The 13,105-nt window shown below is 50.8% G+C and overlaps 2 protein-coding genes across 2 annotated transcripts in view; one reads left to right on the top strand and one right to left on the bottom strand.

Annotated features, from left to right (window-relative positions):
* The window catches only part of GUK1 (guanylate kinase 1), a 20,471-nt gene extending 16,093 nt beyond the window's left edge, over positions 1 to 4,378 (top strand). The window contains 3 exon segments of the mRNA XM_018558647.1: positions 224 to 308; positions 2,749 to 2,834; positions 4,020 to 4,378. Coding sequence (XP_018414149.1) covers positions 224 to 308; positions 2,749 to 2,834; positions 4,020 to 4,055 — 207 coding nt within the window. The 3' untranslated portion in view covers positions 4,056 to 4,378.
* A 4,150-nt stretch (positions 4,379 to 8,528) lies between these two features.
* Positions 8,529 to 13,105, bottom strand: part of LOC108788778 (obscurin-like) — a 12,886-nt gene continuing 8,309 nt past the window's right edge. Inside the window, exons 5-7 of the mRNA XM_018558635.1 lie at positions 11,644 to 11,719; positions 10,763 to 10,912; positions 8,529 to 8,805 (exon numbers count right to left, since the gene is read on the bottom strand). Of these exons, the coding sequence (XP_018414137.1) occupies positions 8,643 to 8,805; positions 10,763 to 10,912; positions 11,644 to 11,719 (389 nt within the window). The 3' untranslated portion in view covers positions 8,529 to 8,642. The remainder of the gene's footprint in view (positions 8,806 to 10,762; positions 10,913 to 11,643; positions 11,720 to 13,105) is intronic.

Here is a 13,105-nt window from a genome sequence, read left to right on the forward strand (position 1 = left end):
ATGTAAACCCCATCAATGAACCTGTATTTTGGATCTTAGAAGCCAAGGTTGGAGATATAAACCAATGAATGTGGGGTAGTCGGTGTGTGTGGATCGTAGGCAGGGTTGGACTTGATCACATGGTGGTAGTTGGCGATTGCTGGCTCAATGCGTTGGTATCTCTAACCAGTCAATGTCGCCCTATTAAGTCTTCATCTCAGACTCTCCTTCATCTGCCTAACAGGAGAAGAGGCTGCGAGACCGCAAGACCGAGTCCGAGGAAAGTTTACAGAAGAGGTTGCGGGCAGCCAGGGAGGACATAGAGATCAGTGAGTTCTGTCGCCCACGCTTGGCGCTGTATTGTACATTGCAGATCTGTTGTCTCTTCATTGTGGCCCTCGGCCAGATTAACCGCTTGTATCCCAGAATAACCCCTGAAGCCCCGGAGCATTTGTTTTCCCACTTTCTTCAGAGATGTCTTGTTTTACACACACCAGGGGCGTCCCGAGGCTGGGTGACACCCGGAGCGGTTACCCAGTGTCACCCCGCGAGTGGCGATCCTCTTGATACCAGCCGGCGGCCACCTTGGTGATGGAAGCCGGCAGAGAGGAGGGGACAGTCACCCGGCGGGATAAGGTATGCAGCCGGGTCCCCTCCTCTCCCCTGATACTGTCGGGCGCTCGGACCATGACCAAGTGCCCGACTTTTCAGAGGGGGGTGACATCAAAATGACCAGTCATTTTGGTGTCACCCCTCCAATGGTGTCACCCGGGTGCGGGCCGCACCCCCCCTTGTGACGCCACTGACACGCACCATATACATTTTGGCTTTTGTAGTCTTTCCTAACATACTGAGAACCCAAATTAGAATAATGAGATTTTGGAGGTTTGCGGTCCCTAAAATTCTGAGTGCCGCTGCATTGGCTTGCGAGAGCATTTGGATCGAAATGTCACCTGGGACACGTTTTTCATTTATTTTTAAGACATAATTAGTTTTTTTTTCTTTGTGGGATCTGAAACAGGTCAGTTGAGATCTGATTAAGTCCTAACTAGGAATGCACCGATACTGACGCCGAGTATTTGGGCGAGTACTCCTACACGCCCAAATGCTCCGATTCTTAACCTGACACCGGAACTTCCGGTCAGAGGGAGATTTCCTCTGACCGGCAGTGCCGTGAGGGAACATGAAGCCGGGCGATGGGTAATGACTCGCCGACCGGCTTCCTGATTGGCTGGGAAGCCGGTGTTCTATCGAAAGTTCCAACTTGTCGACCTCTCCAGCTGGTGACGTCACATCCGGTGGCTGCCAGTAAGAGATCTACAGCAGATGGTGCTCGTGCGCATGGGCAGGAAATCCTTGTCTAACTGTCCAACTATTACCACAGCGCCTGCGCGGCTATCCACTTCTATAACCTACTACAGTTATATTTGTCCTCAGTTATAGAAGCCGATAGCCACGCAGGCGCAGTGGCTATTGCCTCATCGGATTCTATAACCTAGTCAGAGGCTATATTATGTTGCAGCGCCTGCGCGGCCACATGATTCTTTCTACAACCGCAGTTGCCACTGCGCGGCTATCGGCTTCTATAACCTAGGACAAATATAAGTTTGTACGAGGTTATAGAATCCGATTAGCCGCGCAGGCGCAGTGGCAATAGTTAGACCGTTGGACAAGGATTTTCTGCCCATGCGCACTTGCTCTATCTGCTGTACATCTCCTACTGGCAGTCACCGGATGTGACGTCACCAGTTGGAGAAGTCGACAAGTCGGAGCTTTCGATAGAACACTGGCTCCATGCTGTTTGGCCGGCTCCATGCTGATTGAGCCAGCCAAACAGCATGGAGCCGGCTTCCCGGGCAATCAAGAAGCCGGGTGGCGGGTAATGACACGCTGCCCGGCTTCTTGATTGCCTGGGAAGTCAGCTCCATGCTAATTTGCTGGGAAGCTGGCTTCCTGGCCAATCAGCATCGAGCCAGCCAAACAGCCGGGAAGCTGGCTCCATGCTAGTGGAAGTATCGGTATCGGTGCATCCCTAGTCCTAACCCATGCAGCAACAGACCACTTCTAATCGTGATCCTGCCAACCAGCCACCCAGATGTAGGTGGACTCCCCTCCGTGTAATTGCGTTCAGGTGTTTCCAGTGAAGAGTTTGGTTAATCTTACAATCTACAAAGACATTTTAGATCTTGTGGTAACAGTTTGGTGAAGGCCCTTTTCAGTTCCAGCATGACTGAGCCCGAGTACCAAACCAGCGCCATAAACACATGGTGTGACCAGTCTGGTGTGGAGGAACTCGAGTGTCCTACACAGAGCCCCGACCTCAACCCTACTGATCACCTTTTGATGATTGTGGGCCACGTCTTCTCATCCAACATCAGTACCTGACCTCACAAATAGTCACAGATTCCCTCAGACACCCTCCAAAATCTTGTCAAAAGCCTTCCCAGAAGAGTGGAGGATGTTTTAGCTGCAAGGGGGGGGTGGTGGTTGGCATCTCCAAATGAATACCCATAGTTTTGGAATAGGATGTCCAGGAAGCTGATATAGGTGTGATGTTCAGGTGTCCGCAAATGTTTGGGGTAACTCGCCCTCTTTTTTTATAACTGGCTATTCCCAGAAGTGTTTTATCCAGACTGGTTGGCTCTCTATCTCTAGCCAATCACATTACAATGAACATGGTGAGAATCTCCACCATTGCAGAACATTATAGGTCCTGGTTTCCTAGTCCAGCATGCACTGCGATACATTAATGTCTGTCTGTGTCTGCAGGTAAGGAGCCCGGTCTGTTTGATTCCATCATTTTAAACGATGATTTAGAAGAAGCTTACGGACAACTCATAGATGCCCTCAAAGAGGTGAGTCTGCAAGTCCTGCGAGTGTTGTAAGAATAAGCTGCTCCTGGTTTCCAATGTTGGACTGCTCCACCTGTCCAGAATATTTTGTAATCCTTTTTCTTCTGAGCTTGACATTCTCACACGTGCTGGAAACCAGTCAGATTAACGTCCATGTGCCATGCAGTAGAGCTTGATTGGCTTACAGATTCCTGCCATGAGTGGGGTACCCACATGTTCACCACTGTATGGGGGATGGTATTGCTCAGGCAGTGGGCTGTGTTCTAGTATGGTACTGCTGGGTTCCAGTTTGGGATCAGTCTTGGTTTCTGATTACTTAAAGGAGAACTATGAGGTGAATGCTTTTCACTCACCTCATAGTTCTAGCCGACCTGTGACAATGAGACTGTCACAGATCGGCTCAGTAGATCGAGAGGTGAGCGAACACATACCGGCGTTCGCTCACCTCTCGATCCTGTCACGGCTCTCTGCCGTGACAGGGGAGGGGCTGGATTCCCCCCTCCCCGCTGTTCTCTTTGCTGGAGAGGCAGCTGCACCTGAGGACCTATCAGACTCGAGACAAGACGTGCCTAGGCACAGGAAGTGCGCTGCTATTTTTTAGGTTCCTGTGTCTTTATAGCTCCTCAGGTACAGCTTCCTCTCCAGCAAGGAGAACTATGGGCCGTACAGTGCTGACATCACCAAATAGACGTTCCCCATAAGATAGCAAGTCTTCATTTTTCGAGTGCAGGTCCACATAGCTCGAACAAACAGGTTTATAGATGTGAAACTTTTCATGGATGACCAATAATCTGGGGTATAGAGTTAGGAGCACCTGGGAAAAAATGGTGGCTAGCTTGATATTGATATAAAATGCTTAAAGGAGAACTATGAGGGGGAGGTGATTTCCACTCACCTCATAGTTCTAGCCGATCTGTGACAATGAGACTGTCACAGGTCAGCTCAGCAGATAGGGAGGTGAGAGAACACATATCGGCGTTCGCTCACCTCTCGATCCTGTCACGGCTCTCTGCCGTGACAGCGCTGAAAATGTCTAACAAAAAAAAAAAGAAAACTAATGCAGCCACCACCTTCTCAGGACTGACGGCCTGCAATATATTACAATTTTGTTCTTGGGTTTAGATGTCTTTGAAGCTCTGAGTATATGGAGATAGTCGTATAAAATGTTAACATTCTGTTTTCTTGCAGGAAATCAAATTGGCTCAAAAGTCGAAGACCTCCTGACCGGCGCACGCCGCCAACATCCCCCTCCCACTTTCCGCAGCCATTCCTAACCCCCATCCATGCACTGCCATTCCTACACGAGGCTCAGCGTGACTTCTCCTTCCTCCCTGTAGGCGCCATTCCCGTCCCAGCTCTGAACAACGCTCCGGTGTCTGTCGGCGTCTCCGTTCTGTCTTCCCGTATTGTTGTATTCTATTATCTGTCTTCCAAAGCTCGGTCATTCTGGTGGCAGCTCGATTTTTTTATTTCCTAAGGAAATGGGAGATACCAAAAGTGTTTCCAGGGCCCGCTCTCCCTGTAACATCACAAAGGTCAGCCTCAAACCCGGCAGGGCATTTCTTTTTTTAAATATAAAATATTACAGGTTCCGATCAATGTTCTGCCCGGCAGGGTGAAAGGTGTCCTGTTAGAATGGAGTCTAAACATTGATCTTATTTATCATTTTCTGCAGATAAACGGATTTGTTACAAAATAAGACTTTATGTGAATTTAATCTCAATGGACTGACTGCACTGTCCACATTGGAAGCTGTGCAAAATCACCTCTCTTACCCGATTGTTCCTTTTGCGGTCACGTGACCACAGCAGCTCCTTTGCATCTGAGGGGGAGAAGGGGGACCTGCCACCTCCCACCAGCAAAATTCGCTCTCATCACTGCGTTAAGTACCATCTAGCATTAGAGAGCGTGATTTCTCACTGTAGTTGCTGTCAATTAACACAGCAGGGCTGGGCGGGGGTGTGGTTTCTTTTAGAAACTGCTGTCAATTAACACAGCAGGGGTGTGGTCTCTGGCAGTGCTGCCAATCAACACAGCAGGGCTGGGCGGGGGTGTGGTTTTTCTGACAAGAGCTCCTGTCAACACAGCAGGGGTGGGGTTTCCAGCAGCTGCCGCCAATCTGCAGGGCTGGACAGGGGGTGTGGTTTCTGCCAGGGGCTGCAGTCAATCAGCACAGCAGGGCTAGGTGGGCGTGTGGTTTCTGGCCGTAGGTGCTGCCAGTCAGCACAGCAGGGCTGGGAGGAAGTGCAGTTTCTGCCAAGAGCTGCTCTCAGTCATGGTGGCAGGGCTGGGGGTGTGGTTTCTGCCGAGAACTGCGGTCAGTCGATTTGGCAGAGCCGGATGGGTGTGTGGTTTTGCCTGGAGTCACTGTCAATCAACACAGCGGGACTGGGCAAGGGTGGGTGTAACTTCTGTCAGTCAAGGTGGCAAGGACTGGAAGGGGGTGTGGTTACTGCCTGGAGCTACTGTCAATCAACACAGCAAGGCTGGGCAGGGGTGTGGTTTCTATCCAGAGTTGCTGTCAATCAACAGAGCAGGACTGTGCAAGGGTGGGTGTGACTTCTGCCAGGAGCTGCTGTCAGTCAAGGTGGCAAGGACTGGGAGGGGGTGTGGTTTTTGCCCGGAGCTACTGTCAATCAACACAGCAAGGCTGGGCGTGGTTTCTGCCCGGAGCTGCTGTCGGGCAACAAAGCAGAGCTTGCAATTTGACAAAAATAGTGGAAATCACTTGCCACTTAACTCTCCAGATCACTACCACGCACTGTTATGGTCCAACCGACAATGGTAGATCATTGTTCCACAACTTGCAGCCCTTCACCGGTACTCAACACTGTGCCCAGTGCAGCAAAACGAAGGTGAACCAAATAGAAGAAATCAAATTTAAATATTAGAGGACATTAAAAACCCCACGAAGGCCGAATAAAAACTGATCGTGGCCAGGGCAGGTCTAGATGGTCCCTGGGAAAGTCCGGCTTTAGAAAGGAACCCCCTATTGGATGTCCCAACTGAGAAAGGAGCTGGTTTACTTTTGCTTCTTTCCTAGTTGTGACGTTGAGTTCTCCATCCAATAGGTGGGCTCCTCTCCAATGGCGGCTAGAGGAAGGACTTTCCTGTGGACCTATAAAGCTACACTCGTCCCGACCATGATCGTAGAGCTGATTGAGCCTGTGCACTCCGGAGGGTAAACAACCTTGGCACTGCCGCTGTGATGAAACCACAAATCCTATCATGCCTCTGAGAATCAAGTCTGTAGCTGACAGTCTTGCAATGCCCCATGGGACTTGCAGAGCCGGATTTAGTCTCTCTGCTGCCCCAAGGCCCCCCACCCCATGGAGATTGGCAGACCTGCAGGCTGCATAAAAGTGATCTTGGCGACATCGCTTGTACAAACCAAGCTGAGGCTTCCCCGTTGTACATTTAGCTCTGCTTGCCCAAAGCAGGGCTAAATGTAGAAAACAACTACCCGCCCGGCACCTGAAACGGCATGTCCCGGGCATCGGGAGATAGGAATTCCACCCCCCTGCCACCCCTCTACTCCCTGCTGCCCCGAGGCCGGGCCTTGGTTGGCCTTGTGGGAAATCCGGCCCTGGGGACTTGTAGTTGTACTAGGTATGGGCTGGAGTGCCGAGGTTGCCCATCCCCAGTAGAATAGATACTTTTTACATTTAGGGCTTTCCCCCATAGTTCTTCTAAGGGTCACGGGAGGACACAAACTAGCGTCCTCCTGTCACCCAAAGCTCAGTATATCGCGAGCTACAGCTCATTATATACCGAGACCGCCACAGCCGGGACGGATCCCGACATTGCTGTCGAGATCCGCCAAGCTGCGTGACTGACAGCTGGCTCTGCCTATCTAGAGGCAGAGCCAGCTGTACCCGCCCCCTCCCCCATCCGTTCCGCCAGTCAGCGCTGGAGGATCTGAACAGTGGGGGGGGGGGATCCGTGCACGGAGAAGTGGGTGACAGTCACGGCTCTCTGCAGGGAGATGTTTGAGAAGTGAGCAAGCGGCGGTATGTGTTCGCTCATCTCCCGATCTACTGATCATTGTCACAGGTCGGCTCGAACTATGAGGATGAGGGAAAATCACTCACCTCATAGTTCTCCTTTAAATATTATGTTTCATTAACTTAATCCACGTTGTTCTCTGCGCCTGCGTTTTGCTTCGCTACCCGTGTGCCCTCCCAATGCGTCAGAATCCAAACCCCCAAAAGAAAGTCATTTGTGAACGTTTTTTTATGTTTTTTATTGCAAAAATCAAACAAAATCATACGACAAAAAAAGTCCGTATAAATACATGCAAATTATACAATCTCACTGGAATTACAAATCTGTTCCCTTAATACTAAGTATAACCAAGAGCGTGCTGCGTGTGAGTGTGTGTGATTTACCCTGCGACTAAGATTGAACGGCACGTCTGTGTTCAATGAGTTACGGTCAACGACATCAGAAGGAGTTGGAACGTTGGGGGGGACGATGAGCCCGACCTCCGACACGAGTGAAGGATTTCAATGTAACACTTAATATATGTATTGTGTCTACAAAGGTTATTTTGTTACGTTGCACACAGGAAAACATGACGCTGTCATTGAGGTTAGTGTTCTACATGTAACGCCCAATACAAATAACTTATTTCTGTAAATCTTAAATAGTTAAATATTGCCGGTATCATAAGTTCAACTCCACACGGTGGGGACAGGAAATGGTGTGAGGTCAGTACAGGTATGAGGAGGTGTTTTTATTCTGAACCCCTGGGATAAAGACCGCTCACTGCTGCTCTCTCTCCTTGTGCAAGGTGACTGGTCTTGTCTCCGCCCCCTCCTGTAATAAAGACCACTCACTGCTGCTCTCTCCTTGTGCAGGGTGACTGGTCTTGTCTCCGCCCCCTCCTGTAATAAAGACCACTCACTGCTGCTCTCTCCTTGTGCAGGGTGACTGGTCTTGTCTCCGCCCCCTCCTGTAATAAAGACCACTCACTGCTGCTCTCTCCTTGTGCAGGGTGACTGGTCTTGTATCCGCCCCCTCCTGTGATAAAGACCACTTACTGCTGCTCTCTCTCCTTGTGCAGTGTGGCTGGCCTTGTCTCCGCCCCCTCCTGTAATAAAGACTGCTCACTGCTGCTCTATCTCCATGTTCAGGGTGACTGGTCTAGTCTCCGCCCCATAGTTTTCTGCTGGGCCCCTCCCACAACTCTGCTCTCTGCACAGGCTATGTACAGCACAGTGATGATGTCACTGCTACTTAAGAAGGTAATATCTGGGTCTGCGGAGGTATTTGGTGCGCACAGCTTGGAATTATATCCTTTGTGGCCAGTGAGGAAGATGAGTTTTTATGTCTGGAGTTCAACTTTAATGAGGTGGCCAGAGAATTCAACAGCCTGTGCTGCTTAGCCCCCATTCACAACTGCTCCCTCTTCACAAGCCACGCGGAACTCACATTATCAAATCCTATCGGGATGCTGCCGCTTTCTATAACGAGTCTGCCAGTCAGCTGATCTGCAAAATGCCTCACGACACGAAGACGCCGAACGAACACAAAAACTGCTAAAAATACCTGAGTGGCAAGCCTAGAACGCCGGGGAGGACGAGGGAGCTGCCGGTAAAGTGGACCTGTCACCTGCCCAAAGGGGTCCTGAGCCCAGAGATGACATCTAGATATTGCAGGAAGCCAAAAATTGTCTTTCGTCCTTGATGTAAATGACAGGTGCACTTTATCGGGGGCAAACTTTACAACTGGTGAGGAGGACGCGGGGTGGCTTCAAGAAGAAATATGGCTGATCGCCTACACAGTGACTGTTTGACGGTGTCGGCTTTGTCAGGATCGGGATGACCCCGCTGCTTTTGTCTTGGCTGCTCTCTGGCGCAGGAAGCTCCTCAATTTCGCGCTGGGGAAGTAGACCGGCAGCTGCTGCAACGTGGCCAGCCCGGCCTCCTGAAGCCACGGCATTTTCAGGCAGTCTGACGCAGAGGGGCGCCCCCTGAAGATTAAAAAAATATATATTAATAATAACAACAAAATAATTACTATTATACAATGAATAAAAAAAAAGTTAAATACGTTGATACCAGTGGCGTAACAATCGCCATAGCGACCCAGACGACCGCTATGGGGCCCGGGGCACAGGGGGGGCCCAGCCAGGACATCCCTGATGCCGTGCGGGCCGCCTGGGTCGCTATGGCATCTCATGCTGCTGGCTGTCACTGGCGGCTGTGAAGAGGAACGCGCCGCTGTTCAGATCACTGACAGTGATCTGTACGGCAGCACATTCCCCTCCACAGCCGCTGCTGAGTCAGTGAGAGCCAGCAGCGGCGGTGGAGGAGGCTGGACCCAGAGGAGGAGGCGGGGCCCGGGGTCAGCAGCGGAGGAGAAGGCGGGGCCCGGTGACGGAGGAGGAGGCGGACCCGGTGACGGAGGAGGTGGGGCCCATCAGCGACCGTGGAGGAAAAGGAGGCAGACAGGTAAGTAGTGTGACCAGCCCACCTGAGACCCTGCAGAGCCCACCGTAGAGAGTCTATGGTGAGCTCTGCAGGGTCACTCTCAGGAAGGCTGTGTGGGATCTCAGGTGGGCTCAGCCAGGGGTGTAACTAGAAGTCACCGGGCCCCATAAACATTTTTTGCTATGGGGCCCTGTGATTTCTAGTTACGCCCCTGGTTGATACACAAATTCCAAGAAAGCCCAATAGTTATCTGAAGATGAGAACTGCAGAGGCGGCAAAGGTTTTTGGCTTATTTTGGGCAGCCTGCTAAAAAATTGTGAGGGGACAATGCAATTCCAAGTAACGGTAAAAATTGATGACTTTAAACCTAAAGGATCATACTTGGGATGAAGGCAAAGGATGCCTGAGGCACTCAGTAGAAGACATGTGGAGCTCGGTGAGAGACCCGGGACGCTTAGTAGAAGATACGAGGTACTCAGAAGTTATGGTGCACTCAGTAGAAGACCTGTGGAGGTCAGTAGAAGACCCAGAAAACTTAGAAGACGTGGGGAGCTCAGTTGAAGATATGAGGCACTTTTTAGAAGTTATGGGGCACTCAGAAGATGACCCAGATAACTTAGTAGAAGACCTGGGCCACTCAGAAAACCTGTGGAGCTCAGTAGGACACACGGGGCATTTAGTAGAAGATATGAGGTACTTATTAGAAGTTATGGGGCACCCAGTAGGTGACTCAGGGAACTTAGTAGAAGACCTGGGGCCCTCAGTAGAAGACCTTGGGCACTCAGAAGACCTATGGAGCTCAGTAGGAGACGCAAGACGCTTAGTAGAAGATATTGGGCACTCAGTAGAAGATATGAGGTACTCATTAGAAGTTATGGAGCACTCAGAAGGGGCCCTAGGTAGAATGCCCGGGGCATTCAGTAGAAGGCCTGGGGTGCTCAGTAGAAGATATGGGGCACTCAGTAGATAACCCAGAGAACTTAGTAGAAGACCTGGGGCACTCAGAAGACCTGTGGAGCTCAGTAGGAGACCTGGGACACTTAGTAGGTACTGTGTGTGTGTGGGGGTGGTGGGGGGGTGCGTTTCGGGGGTGTGGGACTGGGGTACATGACCATGTTTGCTCTTACACCCTAAAAATGGGTGTAAAAGGAAACATGGCTAAGGTAAACTTTGCCTCTAACTCAACATCACAACCTTCTGACAACCTTCTCACAACCTTCTGAAAATGCCTGATACCGAGCTGTCATGCTGATCCTCTGGCTTCAATATTTATGGAGTCTCTGCCCCAGAACAGCAAATCAGAGAAGTCAGCACTTCGTATTTGCATAATTCTTCGGCATCAGTAAGTCAGGCTGCTGAAGCAGAGGATTCGCATGACAGCCAGGAAAGCACCATTTTTAGGAGAGGTCAGCAATGGCAGGCTTCATCTTTCTCTCCAGGTTTAGTTTAGGAGGACGAGCACAGGCCGGGACAGAGGTGGGTGCTGGAGCCTCATACCAGGGATTGGACCACAGCGCGCTCTGCAAGAAGCGTACGGCCCCTCCGGACAAACCGGCGTAGCAATGGCTGAACTTGATCAATCCTTTCTTGATTTCTTTCTCCAGCTCCGGCCCGCAGTCAGGACTGAACGGATAGTCCGCGCTCAACCTGGAAGGCGGGAAGAGAACAGATAAAAAACAAGAGCTGCAAATTTCCTAGGACAATAATGCTGCAATTCTCTGCCTAAAGTGGACCTGTCATCAGATACCTGTCACAGGACTTCCCCCCTGACAATGGCTTTTCTCTACAGAAGGACGGAGCCATCTTTGTTCAGGCCTCATCCTGGCTTCCCATCTACTTCCTGGACTGAGATGTTGGCTTAGAGATGACATAGTCATGTAAATCCCGGTGTCAGTGCAGTTCTCGACTGTGATCACAAATGTCTGGCACAGATCAGCCACTGCTGCAACCTCTCACCTTGTGACTTGCAACAAAGTTACTCCAGACTGATCACTGGGGGCAGGAGAGACTGAGGAAATGCTTCCTAATTCCTGCAGCAGACTGATCACTGGGGAAGGAGAGACTGAGGAAATGCTTCCTAATGCCTGCAGCAGACTGATCACTGCGATGGACGCCAGCGCGTCTGGGGCGGCGGGGGGGGGGGAGTCCGAGGAAATGCTTCCTAATGCCTGCAGCAGACTGATCACTGGGGGGAGGAGACTGCGGAAATGCTTCCTCCTGCCTGCAGCAGACTGATAACTGGGGCAGTTATGACGGCCCCTACTGAAGCCAGTACAACAAAATGTCTACAATTTATCAGTGACGAGTAATGAAATGAAAAGCAATTCTATTAATAGGCGGCCTGTGTGCTTGTATCCCCGTTGTATCACAATACTCACATGACGAACGCTGTAACCCCGACAGCCCAGATATCGGTGGGTGGAATGGCTCCCTGACCCTCCAGCAGCTCTGGAGCTGGAAAAATGAAATACACGGTTCAGACATTGAGAATCCACAGCAATGCACCCAAGGTATATACATTGTAACACAGTGCAAAGGTCTCTCTCCAGTGCAAAGGTCATGGTTCTGTTGGAGGTTCCAGGGGGTTCCTCAGCAGTGGCAGACTGATTTCTCGGGTGGTGGTGAATTGTCTTGGTACTCAGCAGAGAGATATATTAGGTTTCACCTCTTGTCTCTCACCATCCATCTTGCCTAAGTATCATCAGTTATGTTTTTACACAATGCAAGGGGGGTCCTTCTTCAATGACCACCAATGCAAGGGGGGTCCTTCTTCAATGACCACCAATGCAAGGGGGGTCCTTCTTCAATGACCACCAATGTAAGGGTGCCCTTCTTCAATGACCACCAATGTAAGGGGGCCCTTCCTCAATGACCACCAATGCAAGGGGGCCCTTCCTCAATGACCAACAATTAAGGGGGCCCTTCCTCAATGACCACCAATGTAAGGGGGTCCTTCTTCAATGACCACCAATTTAAGGGGGTCCTTCCTCAATGACCACCAATGTAAGGGGGTCCTTCTTCAATGACCACCAATGCAAGGGGGTCCTTCTTCAATGGCCACCAATGTAAGGGGAACTTCTTCAATGACCACCAATGCAAGGGGGTCCTTCTTCAATGACCACCAATGCAGGGGGGTCCTTCTCCAATGACCACCAATGCAAGGGGGTCCTTCTTCAATGACCACCAATGCAAGGGGGTCCTTCTTCAATGACCACCAATGCAAGGGGGTCCTTCTTCAATGACCACCAATGCAAGGGGGTCCTTCTTCAATGACCACCAATGCAAGGGGGTCCTTCTTCAATGACCACCAATGCAAGGGGGTCCTTCTTCAATGACCACCAATGCAAGGGGGTCCTTCTTCAATGACCACCAATGCAAGGGGGTCCTTCTTCAATGACCACCAATGCAAGGGTGCCCTTCTTCAATGACCACCAATGTAAGGGGGCCCTTCCTCAATGACCACCAATGCAAGGGGGCCCTTCCTCAATGACCAACAATTAAGGGGGCCCTTCCTCAATGACCACCAATGTAAGGGGGTCCTTCTTCAATGACCACCAATTTAAGGGGGTCCTTCCTCAATGACCACCAATGTAAGGGGGTCCTTCTTCAATGACCACCAATGCAAGGGGGTCCTTCTTCAATGGCCACCAATGTAAGGGGTACTTCTTCAATGACCACCAATGCAAGGGGGTCCTTCTTCAATGACCACCAATGCAGGGGGGTCCTTCTCCAATGACCACCAATGCAAGGGGGTCCTTCTTCAATGACCACCAATGCAAGGGGGTCCTTCTTCAATGACCACCAATGCAAGGGGGTCCTTCTTCAATGACCACCAATGCA

The sequence above is a fragment of the Nanorana parkeri genome, unplaced genomic scaffold, assembly GCF_000935625.1.
Source record: "Nanorana parkeri isolate BGI_ZX_2015 unplaced genomic scaffold, ASM93562v1 scaffold351, whole genome shotgun sequence".
NCBI classification, from domain to species: Eukaryota; Metazoa; Chordata; class Amphibia; order Anura; family Dicroglossidae; genus Nanorana; species Nanorana parkeri.